The sequence below is a fragment of the Delphinapterus leucas genome, chromosome 1 (assembly GCF_059928025.1).
Source record: "Delphinapterus leucas isolate spDelLeu-1000000601 "Yukka" chromosome 1, BTC_Dleu_Yukka2, whole genome shotgun sequence".
Lineage (NCBI taxonomy): Eukaryota > Metazoa > Chordata > Mammalia > Artiodactyla > Monodontidae > Delphinapterus > Delphinapterus leucas.
In genome coordinates this window covers 79,547,767-79,560,202 of record NC_143129.1, presented here as the reverse complement: position 1 = coordinate 79,560,202, position 12,436 = coordinate 79,547,767, and the positions used below count along the sequence as shown (strand labels likewise).

At 54.2% G+C, this 12,436-nt stretch overlaps 2 protein-coding genes across 5 annotated transcripts; both read right to left on the bottom strand.

Moving 5' to 3' along the window:
* Positions 1 to 337: 337 nt before the first annotated feature.
* On the bottom strand, positions 338 to 11,655 carry S100A3 (S100 calcium binding protein A3). 4 transcript variants are annotated; one of them, XM_089915206.1, is made up of 4 exons: positions 7,606 to 7,668; positions 3,567 to 3,632; positions 1,495 to 1,637; positions 338 to 1,017 (listed from the first exon to the last, which is right to left on the bottom strand). In XM_089915206.1, exons 2-4 carry the CDS (start codon positions 3,568 to 3,570, stop codon positions 853 to 855), a joined length of 312 nt encoding a protein of 103 aa, XP_089771332.1. In that variant the 5' UTR covers positions 3,571 to 3,632; positions 7,606 to 7,668; the 3' UTR covers positions 338 to 852. The 4 variants fall into 4 exon arrangements, with proteins under 4 accessions (XP_089771332.1, XP_089771335.1, XP_030615398.1 ...); XM_089915209.1 differs by lacking the exons at positions 3,567 to 3,632; positions 7,606 to 7,668 and adding an exon at positions 11,565 to 11,655; XM_030759538.2 differs by lacking the exons at positions 3,567 to 3,632; positions 7,606 to 7,668 and adding an exon at positions 2,389 to 3,528.
* On the bottom strand, positions 10,513 to 11,705 carry LOC111167104 (protein S100-A2). The gene is made up of 2 exons (XM_022559549.1): positions 11,565 to 11,705; positions 10,513 to 10,665 (listed from the first exon to the last, which is right to left on the bottom strand). Exons 1-2 carry the CDS (start codon positions 11,670 to 11,672, stop codon positions 10,513 to 10,515), a joined length of 261 nt encoding a protein of 86 aa, XP_022415257.2. The 5' UTR covers positions 11,673 to 11,705.
* Positions 11,706 to 12,436: the final 731 nt, after the last annotated feature.

Genomic DNA, 12,436 nt, shown 5'->3' with positions numbered 1-12,436 from the left:
CCCTCAGAACATCCTGTCCAGTGGACTGAGTTCCGTACCCTCTCACCCTCCTAGACAGCCCAAGGGAGCTTCTTTTTTTAAAAAACGATATTTATTTACTTATTTATTTATTTAGGCTGCGCCGGGTCTTAGTTGCAGCACGCGGGATCTAGTTCCCTGACCAGGGATCAAACCTAGGGCCCCTGCATTGGGGGTGCGGAGTCTTAACCACTGGACCACCAGGGAAGTCCCCAAGGGAGCTTCTCCTTCAGAGACACCCCAGAGAGAGAGAGAGAGAGAGAGAGAGAGACCCCCACACACACCAGCCTCCCATGGACATTGTTCCCGTGTTGACCCCACCCCCTCCTGCAGGACGTTAAGACCATTTCATTTCCACGAGGTCTGAAAGTGCCCTCAGCCTCCTGTCCTCCAGTGGAAAAGGCCAGAGGGGAGTGAAGCCTCAGCAGGACTCTGTTCCCAGGCCCCGGCTGTCCTCTCAGAAGAACCAAATCGAGCCAAGGGATGCCAGTTCTTTATTAGGAGCAAAATAGGCCCTTTCCCACCGTGGTCTCCTTCCCTCACACGCTCTGCTGGGCCTTGACAGCCTTCGTCCATCATGGGCCACAGTGGGGAGTCAGCGGCTGGCTGTTCTACAGGTCACTGGCTGTGATCCCGGGGAAGGTCCCCTCACGTCTCCTAGACTCATGGGTAAAAGGGGTTAACATACCAGGGGCCAACCTGGGAGATTCTAGAGGGAGGGGACAAAGGAGGGGGGAGGGGGGAGAGCTGACATGCCCAGGATGACCTCAGGGCAGAGATGGAGCAGGTCCGGAGTAGACCCAGACCCCTACCCTCCGATGGCAGCCCCGCCCATTACTGGGAGCAGTGGGGGCCCAGGGCGCAGTTCTTGAAGTACTCATGGCAGCAGGCGCAGAGGCAGGCAAGCAGGCACGTGTACTCCACAAAGTCCACCTCGCGATCCTTGCTGGTGTCCAGGACACTCATGAACTTATTGTGGTCACATTCCCGAAGCTCTGTCTGTGCAGGGCGGGGATGGCAGGGTGAGGAGTGCAGAACAGCCTGGTGCGCACATCCCGCTTCCCTCCCTCCCCTCCTGTGGGGTCCCAGCCATCCCAACCCACAGCCCTCTGGGGGCCAACCTCAGCCTCCCTGTTCTGATCATTCACCATTGTCAATCCCCCTCCCAAATCCTCTCTCTCAGATCATTTACAGAGCACCTACTACTTGCTACTGAGTGCCAACCCTGTGTCAGGGGTTCTTCACAGAGCTCTCGCTCAGTCCCCCCAACAGCCAGGCCAGGCAGCCCTTGAGGTGTTCATCCTCCCACTTTGCAGTTGAGGAAACTGAGATTCCTGCTGTGCCCGTCCCCTCCCAGCACCCCCTCCCCACAGTCTAGCTTCCACCCCCTTGCTATCCAATGCTCAGAGCTCGTCTCCAGGTGTCTCTGCAGAATCCAAGCAGTGCTTCCCATGGGGACTCGCCCCAGGTGCTCACCGGGGTCCAGGTGGGCAGCTCCTTCTCTAGCAGCTCCTTGAGCTCTGCCTGGCAGAGCTTTACTTGTCTCCAACAGGGCCCTGAATATTCCTGGAAGGTGCACACAATAGCAGCCACGGCCTGCTCCAGAGGCGCCATCGTTACTGTCACAGAAGAACAAGGGTGTGACTCACGGCAGAGGCCGAGTCAGACCCCCTGCTCAACTCTGCCCTCCATGCGTCCCAGGGAATGCACCCAGACCTGACTTAATCCCCTGCAGCCTTCCCACCCCACAAGCTCCCCCTCCTCTGAGCAGCCCTCCCTGACTACACCAGCCCCTCCTCATTTATTTCCCGACTGCCCCCCTATTTCTGGACAGAGGCCTCATTTGCCCAACCTCACTGCAAACTCCTCAGGGAGAGGTGCCCACCCTTTACCTGCACCCCGCACACTGCGGGTCCCTGAGGACTCCCTGATTCTCTCCAGCTTTTCTCATCGGACGCCCAGTCCAGCTCTGTAGCACCCTCTGAGACACAGCCCCCTGGCCCTAGAAGCCTCATCGCCCTCAGGACCCCAGAGCTCCTGCACAAGGGAGCACCCTTGCCCCATGCTCCCGGCCTCAGGCCCTTGGCGAAGCTGGACCTTCTCAGGGAGAGTCAGGTCTCAGAAGAACCTCCACCGCCTCACCACGACCCCATCACCATCCCTCCTGCGCTGAACTCAGGGAAGCTGCAACCAAAGGAAAATCTGCCGCGACGCTCTATGCCTCTGACTAGCTGTGCAGTGGAAGATGAGCCATTTACCCTGTCTGGGTCTCAGATGCCTTATCTGTAAAATAGGGTTACTCCCCCCTCACAGGCCTCGTCAGGGACCTGAACCAGTTGGTCTCTGGAGACAGCGAGCTCAGGTATGTACCAATCTGTAATCTGCTCTCCCTGAGGCCATCCCCCTGACCTCTGGAACTCTTGAGACAGAAGGCTCTGCAGAGGGGTACTCCATTCTGTTAGAGGGGAAGCGCTTCCCAGAATTGCTCACTCACCCCCATTCCACGGGCCCCTCCCACCGCCCTTCTGGGAGATGCCTCCAGCCTGGAAAAATCCTAAGGCAGCCAGGAAGGCATGTGTTGTTTCCATGTGAGCCCAGTGACTCACTCCTGGTGCCCCCAGGGGACAGGAGTCCTGCAGCACGAGGCAGCCTGGGCCAAGGCCCTCTCCCTAATGATTTACTCTCTGCCAGGCCCTGTAGATGGTCAGGGTTGGGAGGGAAGAAGAATGGGGTTAAGTGCTGCCTGGGGTCTAACGCTTTGTGACAGCCCAGGATTGGAGTAGGGTTCCGGGTTCCCAGGAGAGGAAAGGGCCGTGATCACAGGGAATAGGGAACCTCAGAGGGGCCGAGCTGCCCTTCTGGGCTCCTGCCAGCCTGCCTGGCGCCACCACTGTTGCTTTGTCAGAAGCTCGGTGCCTGGAGACTGGAGGGAATCCTCTCTTCCCCACAGCCCTGGCCCATCTCAACCCGTTGGCAGGAATGGAAGGTGTGGGCGAAGGGGGAGCTGACGGAGGGCAACAGCAGCATTCTAAGCCCGTTGCCCCGACCCCTCCGCCAGACCTCAGCTCTGCACACCCCCTAAACCCAGGTTCCCCAGCAGCCCCTCACTATACAAGGGAACCCCTGAACCCATCATATCTGACTTCCTTCACCTCATCAGTCCCTGCTGTGGTCATCCCTCTGCCCCCAAAAGCCCAGACCCTGGGCCAGGAGACAGACCTGGAGCTGCCGGACACCCAGGACAGGACCTAAGCAGCCAGCACTCACCACAGGTGTTGGCGTTTCAGCTGGAGGAGCCTAGAGACAGGGCATCCCTACTTGTAGCCTCCCAAGGAAGGAAGGGAGCAGTTATGGGGGGCCCAAGTAGGTCAAGCTGAGGATGCCCCCAGGGGCTCCCCTGCCTCCTTCCCTGGCAACCCATATTACAGACCCCACCCGCCCACCTTGCCATGCACCCATCAAAGGCCCCGTCTGGGCTGCAGGCACCACCACCTCGTCATTTTCCCTCTGCCCTCCCCCAGAGCTGGGATCCGGGCACAGCCCCCTACCCATCTCCTTCCAGCCTGGTTAGAGAAGACAGGTCATTCATCACAGCCATCCCCTATGTCTTCACCCTGAAAAGGCACCCCAGAAGAAGACAAAGTGGGGACACACTTTCGCCTCACCCCCGGAGAATCCCTCTGCCAGAGGGGATCCTGGCGTGCCCCTGGTTAAGCCCCCTCATTTACGGTGAGAGCTCTGAGCCTGTGAGACACCCTTGCTGCCTGATCTCCAGATCGATGGTCCTTGGATGCTTTGGGCTGAGAACTGCTTGCTTCCCCGGGAAGGTCACCCGTAGGATGTCTTTGAGGCCCAGGAGGAAGGTGTGCTGCTCCTAGGGGCGCTACCAGAAGTCTAGGCTGTGTTCTCCTGCTGCCCCTCCTCCTCCCCTAGTTCAGACTCACACCAGGGTGGCCTGGAGCTTGAGCTCCTAAGGCCTGTTTCCTGTCCTCCCTGGCTCCATTCAGCACCAAGGCCAAGTTCCCCGCACTCCCGTGGGGCGGGGGTAGATTTCCTCTGGTTTTTGGCTTAAGCGTGTAGCCCTTTGGGGTCTCAGCGTTATGTGGGGTGTCCCCCTTGCCTCCCCTCCTCAAGCGAGCCCCTCCTCACTCCACACTCTGTCAAAGCCAAAGGTCACTTTGGCTCAGTTTGGCCGATGCCCTCAGGGCATGAGGGGCCCCAGTGCCCCACTCACTTCCTGGAGTCTGCTTTCGCTAAGATTTTGATCCCATTCCTTAATGCCTTGTGAGCTCTTCAACGCTTTGAAAAAGGTGTTTTTATTCTATCCAGCACTTTTTGTTTTCTTTTCAGCCGGAGCTGACACAGACCACCATGTTGCCAGAAACGGAAATCTCTTCGGATCACTTCTCCCGCCCTCATCCCTGGGCCTGAAAGACCCCTCCCCATTTCACAGAAAGGGAACCCAAGACCAGAAGAGTGTGGGAAGGGGAAGAGGAGTCAACCCCAGGCCTCTGAAGAAGCCCTAATATTTGTGGGGCAGCCAGAGAGCTCATGACACCTTGGCCTCTTCCCAGGCCCCCTGCCCCCAAACCTCAACTGTGCCATCACCTCCCCGAAGACTCAGCCCCTGTGGGTGATGGGAGCGAACAGTGGGGGTGGGGGGGCAGGGAAGGGAGGGCTGTGCTTAACCCTGTTTTATAGGCAAGGAATTATGGGGAGTAGGGGACAGAAGCAGAGGCCAGAGTGGACCAGCAATTCATTCAGTTTTAGGTCAAGCCCTTGTTCCCACCTGTGACATCCCATCTCTGCCAACAGCCACCTCCCTTAAGCAGGTCACCTCACCTCTCTGGGCCTCATTTTCCTCACCTGCCAATGACCAAGGAGAATAATGGTCATCAGTTCATAGGATTGCCGTGAGGCTTAAAGGGCTTTCTATGTACAAAGCTCATAGATAAATAGTGCCGGCACATGGTAAGGGCATAAATGTTAACTGAGAGGTAGGTAACTTGCCCAAGTCACACAACTAATTTGTGGCAGGGTGAGAGCCATTCATTTTTCATGTGAATATTTAGAGGCGCCTGTCCTAAGCATTGGAGGTACAGCCATAAACAAAACAGACAAAAGCCATCTAATGCACACAACAGACAGTAACAAGTAAATAAATGTATGATAGACCAGCAACATAAATGCTAGGAAGAACAATAAAGCAGGGCTAAGGGGGAAAAATGGTGGTGGGGCCTGGGGTACTTTATATGCATGGTCAGGGAAGGGCTGGGCAGCCTGTTCCCAGCCTGAGTCCTTATCCCCCAGCCTTTCATGTTTCGAAGCCTGGCCACGCCCCTCTGGGATGCCTCACCTTTGTTTGCCCACTGGGAGAGGCTCCGACTGAGGTGGGGTGCAGGGAAGGCAGGAGCTCCCCCAGGGAGGCAACAGCTGAGGGGCGCGTGGGTGGACGGAGAGGTCTGGGTGCAGGCGCTCTGGGGCTGGAGGACCGTCATGGGGAGAACCCTTACTGGACCCTCACTCCAAGATCCACCACCCTCTTGCCTCCACCCCGAGCATGTCCTTTACCTTGTGTGGGCCTTAATTTTTTGCCCCCAAAATGGATTTGGAAGATTCCTACCCTGAGACTCCGATGTGAAAGTGCTTTGTATCACTTGCTGGTCCTGTGGACGGTGTCAGGGCAGAGGTCTCGGAGTCTAACTCAACAACCACACGCTAAGTCCCCTCGATGGGGGCAGCAGGGAGAGAACCAAGCCTCCTCCCCCGCCTAACCCCCAGGTCATTTTGTCCAGCCTTCTGCATCCCCACAGGCTAGAGGCAGAGCTGCAGCCTTTCTTATCTTGCTTTCCCAAGTTGTTCTTACAGGGATTGGAATCTTCCTGCCCTGCTGGGAGTTCTTCGCCAGCATCTACCCTGAATCCCCCAAATGCACACGACACTAGCCGCTCCTCCGAGGCCCAGACAGGGAGCACCCTCTTCCTTTCCCACCCTCTGCTGTCCACACTGTCCACTTGATTCTCTACCTGGGAGTGGAGCTCAACACCCTTGGCCTGTCACTCGTGCTGCTCCACTGCAGATGTAGAGCTGACTACAGAGAAGTGTGCCCCAAGGGGAGGGTAAGGGTCTCTCCCCAACAGGAGCAGCATGAGGGAGGGAGGGTGGGAGCAGATGCTCTCTGACCCGGCAGGACTGTCCCTCTCTCTCCCGTCCTGTCTCCCTGCCTCCGTCCCCCACTATCACCACCATCACCTTACAAAATCCTCTGGGAAACCACCTTGCGCCATGAAAGTCAGTGTCTGGTTCTGCACCTCAGGGAGAAATAAGATGAAGTGTCTTAGAGCGTCTGGACGTTCATGTGCTTGTGCCAAAAGGACCTGGGCTCGAGGGACAGGGTGACACCACCCCAATCTCATAGCCCCATGGGGGTCAATGAACCTCGTCACACTGATTCATCTCCTTTCTCATCATCTGAGCCCAAGGTAGGGAGAAGGTGGGAGTGGGTATTTGATTACTGAGGCTGGAGCCAGGGAGGCCTTTGCTACAGAATTAGGGGATGGGGGTGGGGAGAGGATCTGAACTGGGATCAAGGAGAGCCTGTGGGGCTTAGACCTACAGGCTCTCCTTGGTCTTTTGAGGACCAAGTCAATGCCTGACTGCCCATTTCCCGGATGGGAGAACTGAGTTAGAGGGGAGACCAAGTAACCTAAAGATGGGAGCATGGGGAGCCCTATTTCAGTCACTCCCCTGCCTCAGAATCCACCTTTGCCTTCAGTCTCTCTTTTCTTGGAGGGTCAACAGATTGCAAGGATAGACCCAAAAGAACAAAGAGCAAAGTGACACTATGGGAGGTGACATATGGATCCCTGAGGCTCTCCTCCCTGCCGCAATTCCAGGAGGAAGTGAGAGAGAATCCAGCCAGCGGGCCTTTGAACAGCACCATATTCTGGACCCTCCTCGTCTCTGCCTCAGCAGGAAGATTTGCAGGAAGGGGCAGGATGAAGGAAGATTATTGAGACCAGCTAAGAAAGTCACGTGTTTGTTAGTCTGTCAAATATGCAGAATGAAATTAGTCCCATCAGGTGCCTAGCCAGCCGGGGAAAGCTCCAGAGGCAGCCAGCCCATGCCAGTATCCACCAGCCAGAACAGCCCCAGAACCTGGAACTGAGCCCCTGCAGAAGCCGGGATCCACTGTGAGCAAACAGACTACAGTCGTGCAATCACCAGCAAGTGGACCCACTTCCCCGTGGATTCAGGATTGAGACACCAAGAGCATCTGGACTCTGCCCAGCCAGGTCCCCTTCATCTCCAAGGCTTTGGAGGAAGGGGAGGAAGGCTCAAGCTGCCACCCCCATGTCCCATAGGGGTGAGGCCCTTTCTTACAACCTGGGTCAAGTCCCAACACTACTCATTTAACCTCTCCCAGCCCCTAGTTCCTCCTCTGTGAAATGCAGAAACTAATAACACATCCCTCATCCAAGTGCTGTGAGGATTCAATGAGATGATGCTAGAACAGGCCTAGCAGAGAGCCTGGCCGGAGGGGATGCTCCATGAATGGCAGAGGCTGCTTCCTCTGGGTTTCCTTACCTGTAAAGAGGGCCTAATGATAGCTCTATTCGGGGTTACCATGAGGCTGAAGTGACAGTGAGCATGAAAGAAGCTTTGGGAACTGCTGTGGAAATGTTAATTACCATTATGATGAGTTCCTGACCTACATTCACCGGCTCCTTTTCCTATAGGATATTAGGAAAGTGGGCCTCTCTCTTTTCATTGCTAGGGCCTGCCCAGCCTTGCCTCACCGGCCCCAGACAAGCAGTTGGAACAGTGAGAATAAGCAGTGTGTCCCGGAACCTCCTCACTCCTTTCTGTCTTTGGGGAGCTCTTTTCTGAGCTACTCTGTAAGCAGTTCCCAAGCATCAGAGCTTCCCAGGGAAGTAAGAAAAGTAAGAAAACAATTCAGAAAAATATTGTCTATTGCTTGTCTGCTATCCATCCCCCCCTTTCCTTATTATTAAAACCTTTTTTCTTTTCTTTCAAAGTGTCAACATGCCCAGCTAAAAATACTTGGTCACAGCCATATTACATAGTTAAGGCCAAAGAGACGTAAGTAGAAATCTTTGGAGAGAGTATTTCTTGTATAATAAAAAGGCAAAGTCTCTTGAGGAAAAGCTTTCTGCACCCTATACTTCCTCTGTCTCTTAGCCTGGAACATGGACAGTGAGACCTGGAGGTAGAGCAGCCATCTTGTGATCATGAAGCAACATGCATGAGGGAAAAGGCATACATGCTGTAGATTACAGAGCAAAAAAATAGGTGTCATATGACATCTCTGGGCCCCTGAACCAACCTTGAATTAACCCTGAACTGCCTGTCTCAGATGTCTTGTTATGTAAGACAATTAAAGCCACTGTTAGTCAGGTGATCTGCAACTCAAAGCTTAATAAATTCATAAAGCGGAGTCCTCAAACAAAAGAATCTAAAATGTGGAATTGGGGGCTTCCCTGGTGGTGCAGTGGTTGAGAGTCCGCCTGCCGATGCAGGGGACACGGGTTCGTGCCCCAGTCCAGGAAGATCCCACATGCCGCAGAGCGGCTGGGCCCGTGAGCCGTGGCCGCTGAGCCTGCGCGTCCAGAGCCTGTTCTCCGCAACGGGAGAGGCCACAGCAGTGGGAGGCCTGCGTACCGAGAAAAATAAAATAAAATAAAATAAAATGTGGAATTGACCAAGTGGAGGAGGGAAGACAGTGAGATATGAGGACCCAATATGTGCAGGCTGAAAGTCAAGGACGTTTGTTATGAAATGACAAAATATTTAGTCAAATTGTCCCCTGATGTATCTTGGGATGCAGACCAAATGGAAACCTAGGTGTAGTGATAGAGGAAGTGGTAGGAAAAGCTTAGAAAATCAGCATGAGTTGGCTCCATGAATCTTTCATCAAAGACCTGAAAGAGAAAGAGGCTTCTATTACAAAAACCTAAAGCAGGTGTTACTGGCTTTGGGACAAAGCCATGGGTGAAAGGTAGAAGGATCTCAAGAAGATTGCTAGTAATAATTTGAAGGGCAGTGAGGAAATTGTTACTGGAGACTGAAGAAAAGGCAACCCCTATTATGTAGTGGTGGAATGTCTGGAAACACTATTATCCATGGTAACGTGGAAAATAGAAAGATTACATAATGAACGCATGGATGGGCTAAGGAGATTTTTGGACAGAATACTGAAAATGCCAATTGGCTTCTTCTGGCTGCCTATGGTAAAATATGAGAAGAAAGAGATGAACTAAAGAAGGAACTCTTCAATTCTGAGTGGAATTTAGAGGAAATATAGGGGGCCCAGGACAGTCTTTCCAGGCAGCAAATGGCTCTCAAAGTAATAAATGGCCTCAGGGCAAAGATCAAATCCATGGCCCTGCCAACAAAAAGGGCCTCAGGGGTAAGATAAAGTCAAAGATGAGATCTTTCATGGAAACTTCAAAAAGACTAAAGGGCAATTCTCAGATCTCAGATAGACAACACGGCTTCTAGGGACTTCCCTGGTGGCACAGTGGTTAAGAATCTGCTTGCCAATTCAGGGGGACACAGGTTCAATCCCTGGTCTGGGAAGATCCCACATGCCGCGGAGCAACTAAGCCTGTGCACTACAACTACTGAGCCCGCACGCCCTACAGCTCATGGGTCGCAACTACTGAGCCCGTGTGCTGCAATTACTGAAGGCCGCATGCCTAGAGCCTGTGCTACGCAACAAGGGAAGCCACTGCAATGAGTAAGCCCGTGAACCACAACGAAGAGTAGCCCGCACTTGCCACAGCTAGAGAAAGCCCATGCACAGCAACACAGACCCAACGCAGCCAAAAACAAACAAAAAAACACCAATAAGGCTTCTAATAATTTTAGCAGTGTGTCTCTTTCAGGCAAGAGGGCCTTTAAGAATCATAAGTGTATTTTCTAACAGCTCTCTACCTCTAAGGTACAGAGGGCCAGTCTCAAAGAAATTTGTAGATATGTTTTTTTGTCCAATTAAGTGAATTATAAGTTGATACACAGGAAGCCCACAACATTTTTAAAGGCATTATATCATCTTGGACTGAAAGGGATAGAGACAGCTCAAAACAAAAGAAGCTTTGAGGGGCTTCCCTGGTGGCGCAGTGGTTGAGAGTCTGCCTGCTGATGCAGGGGACACGCGTTCGTGCCCCGGTCCGGGAAGATCCCACATGCTGCGGAGCCGCTGGGCCCGTGAGCCATGGCCGCTGAGCCTGCGCGTCCGGAGCCTGTGCTCCGCAACGGGAGAGGCCACAACAGTGAGAGGCCCGCATACCGCAAAAAAAAAAAAAAAAGAAAGAAAGAAGCTTTGAGTCTTTGAGCCAGCCAGGTGACAGGGCATCACTGAGCAATTAAAATATTGTCAACAAGCAAAAGAGTTTACTGAGTATAAAACTAAAAAAGGTAGAGAGTCCTCCTGGGCCCAAGAAACCCATGGAGGGAACCACGAGCTCTACATCAGGACTGTGCTGGGAAGCCCTGGAAGAAGTCGTTGCACATGACAGTGTCGAGGGCGAGGGAGAGAGCATACCCCTGGAAGTCCACCTCCTGGTCTCTGTTCTTATCCAGATCACCCATCATCCTCTTCAGGCCCTCCTCATCCACCTTCTTCTAAAAGTGAGAGACAAGGGGGTTATCACCAGGCTGCTCTCACGGGTCAGAGCCCAGCTCTCCCTCCACACTGGGCAGCCAGGTATGTGGTGGGCAGGGAGCCCCTGGGAGCCACTAGGAGGCCCAGTGAGTGAGGACAGAGAGAAGTGCATCAGTGGGAGTCTCCGGCGCTCCCTGCTGGGAGTGGGGAGCACGCCAGGCATTCCCTAGGCGCAGGATCAGCTCTACTCCCCATAGGAGCCCAGCAAGGTGGGCATTACCCCCAGTTTCCTGAGGAGGAAACTAAAGCTTTCTGAAGCCACCACCGCTCCCCATCACCAGAAAAGTGAATTCAAAAAAGACGGACTCTTTTTTATACCAGACAAAATGAAACCAAATTAGAAAATTGTGACCAAAACAATTTTTTTAAAGAAAGAAGGACATGTCTCATACGTTCAAAGCCTGAGACCTGACTTTGGGATTATCCAGGAGTCGGCAAGGGAAGGGCGAGGGGCAAGTTGAGAGTTGACGGCATTTCTCTGCAAAATATCTCAGGGTGCGTGTCTTAGCTGGGCTTTTCTCTCCCTACACACCTTCTTAGTTTGGCATATAAATATGGAAAATGAAAGAGAGAGAGATCACACGTGAGAGCTGTGTAATCTTGAGCCGGTCTCTCCCCCTCCCTGGGCTCTGACAGCACACCCATTCTCTGGAAAGCTGCGGGGAAGAGCCAGCAATAGAGCACTCACACACACATTCACACACGGGCCTCAACTCTCACTCCAGTGAGGCCGTGGAGGGCTCGATCCCACCCTGGTGTCTGTGTCAGCAGGCACCCTCGAGGAAGGGAGAAGAGATTCAACCTGTGCCCCTGCACACAGACACCAGGACCCTCCCCATCCCAGGCCGGCCCCACTCACCCCCACAAAGCTGGGCAGCTCCTTGTGCAGAAGTTTCTTCATCTCCCCCTTACTCAGCTTGAAGTTGTCACCCTCTTGGCCAGAGTACTTGTGGAAGGTGGTGACCATCACAGCCAGCGCCTACTCCAGAGGACTGGACATCTTAGATCTGGGGCTGCAGGGCTGGCAAGTAATGGAGACGCCTCAGCCCAGCCTGCAGGACCCACTTCTGCCCCAAACTGCCTCTCCAAGCCCCTCTCTGAATGGGCAAACAGGGCTGCATCTCCCGCTCGGCCTATGGCTCCCTGGGCAGGGGCCATACCTCCAACTCACACTGCGGGCAGATGCTAGACCTTCCTCTGTATTTGGAAGGGCCTCATGTCTCCTCCCATCACACTTGGGGCCCACCCCTGAGTGCAGGGCTCCCCTCTTTGAGCATCTGTGGAAAGGAAATGGCAGGGTAGCCAGAGTCCCATTTGGGATCCTCTCTGTGCAGCTCCTTCCACAGGCCAGTGGGCTCTGTGCCAGCGCTGCGGAGACGGGCATCTCCATGGGCTAGTCAGTGGGGCTCACTGGGCTCTGGCAGTGGCCATGGCTACGGCCCAGGGGTACGAGGTTCCCTGAGGAGTCAATTCCTTCCTCTGCCAGAGGGTGTCGCTCTCCCATCTAACTGGAAGCTCCCTTGGGTGGGCTCATATCCTCCCTCAGACTAGGGGCTCTCACCAGGTAGAGAATGTGTGTCCCCTCATACTGGAGGCCCCTGAGCAGGGGCGCTGGCTCTATGCAGACAGGGCATGGGTAGGGTGGAGGCAACCGAACACCCTCCCCACCAGGAAGAGTCCTATTGGGACTGGAATTAAAGAAATTAAAAGCCCAGCACCCTGGGATCAGGG

Coding starts and splice junctions, on each gene's coding strand:
- S100A3 (XM_089915206.1), bottom strand. Junction 1,018..1,494: donor AGCTGCCCACCTGGACCCCG/GTGAGCACCTGG, acceptor CGCCCTGCACAG/ACAGAGCTTCGGGAATGTGA.
- LOC111167104 (XM_022559549.1), bottom strand. CDS start 11,672: ATGGTCACCACCTTCCACAAGTACTCTGGCCAAGAGGGTGACAACTTC. Junction 10,666..11,564: donor AGCTGCCCAGCTTTGTGGGG/GTGAGTGGGGCC, acceptor TCTCACTTTTAG/AAGAAGGTGGATGAGGAGGG.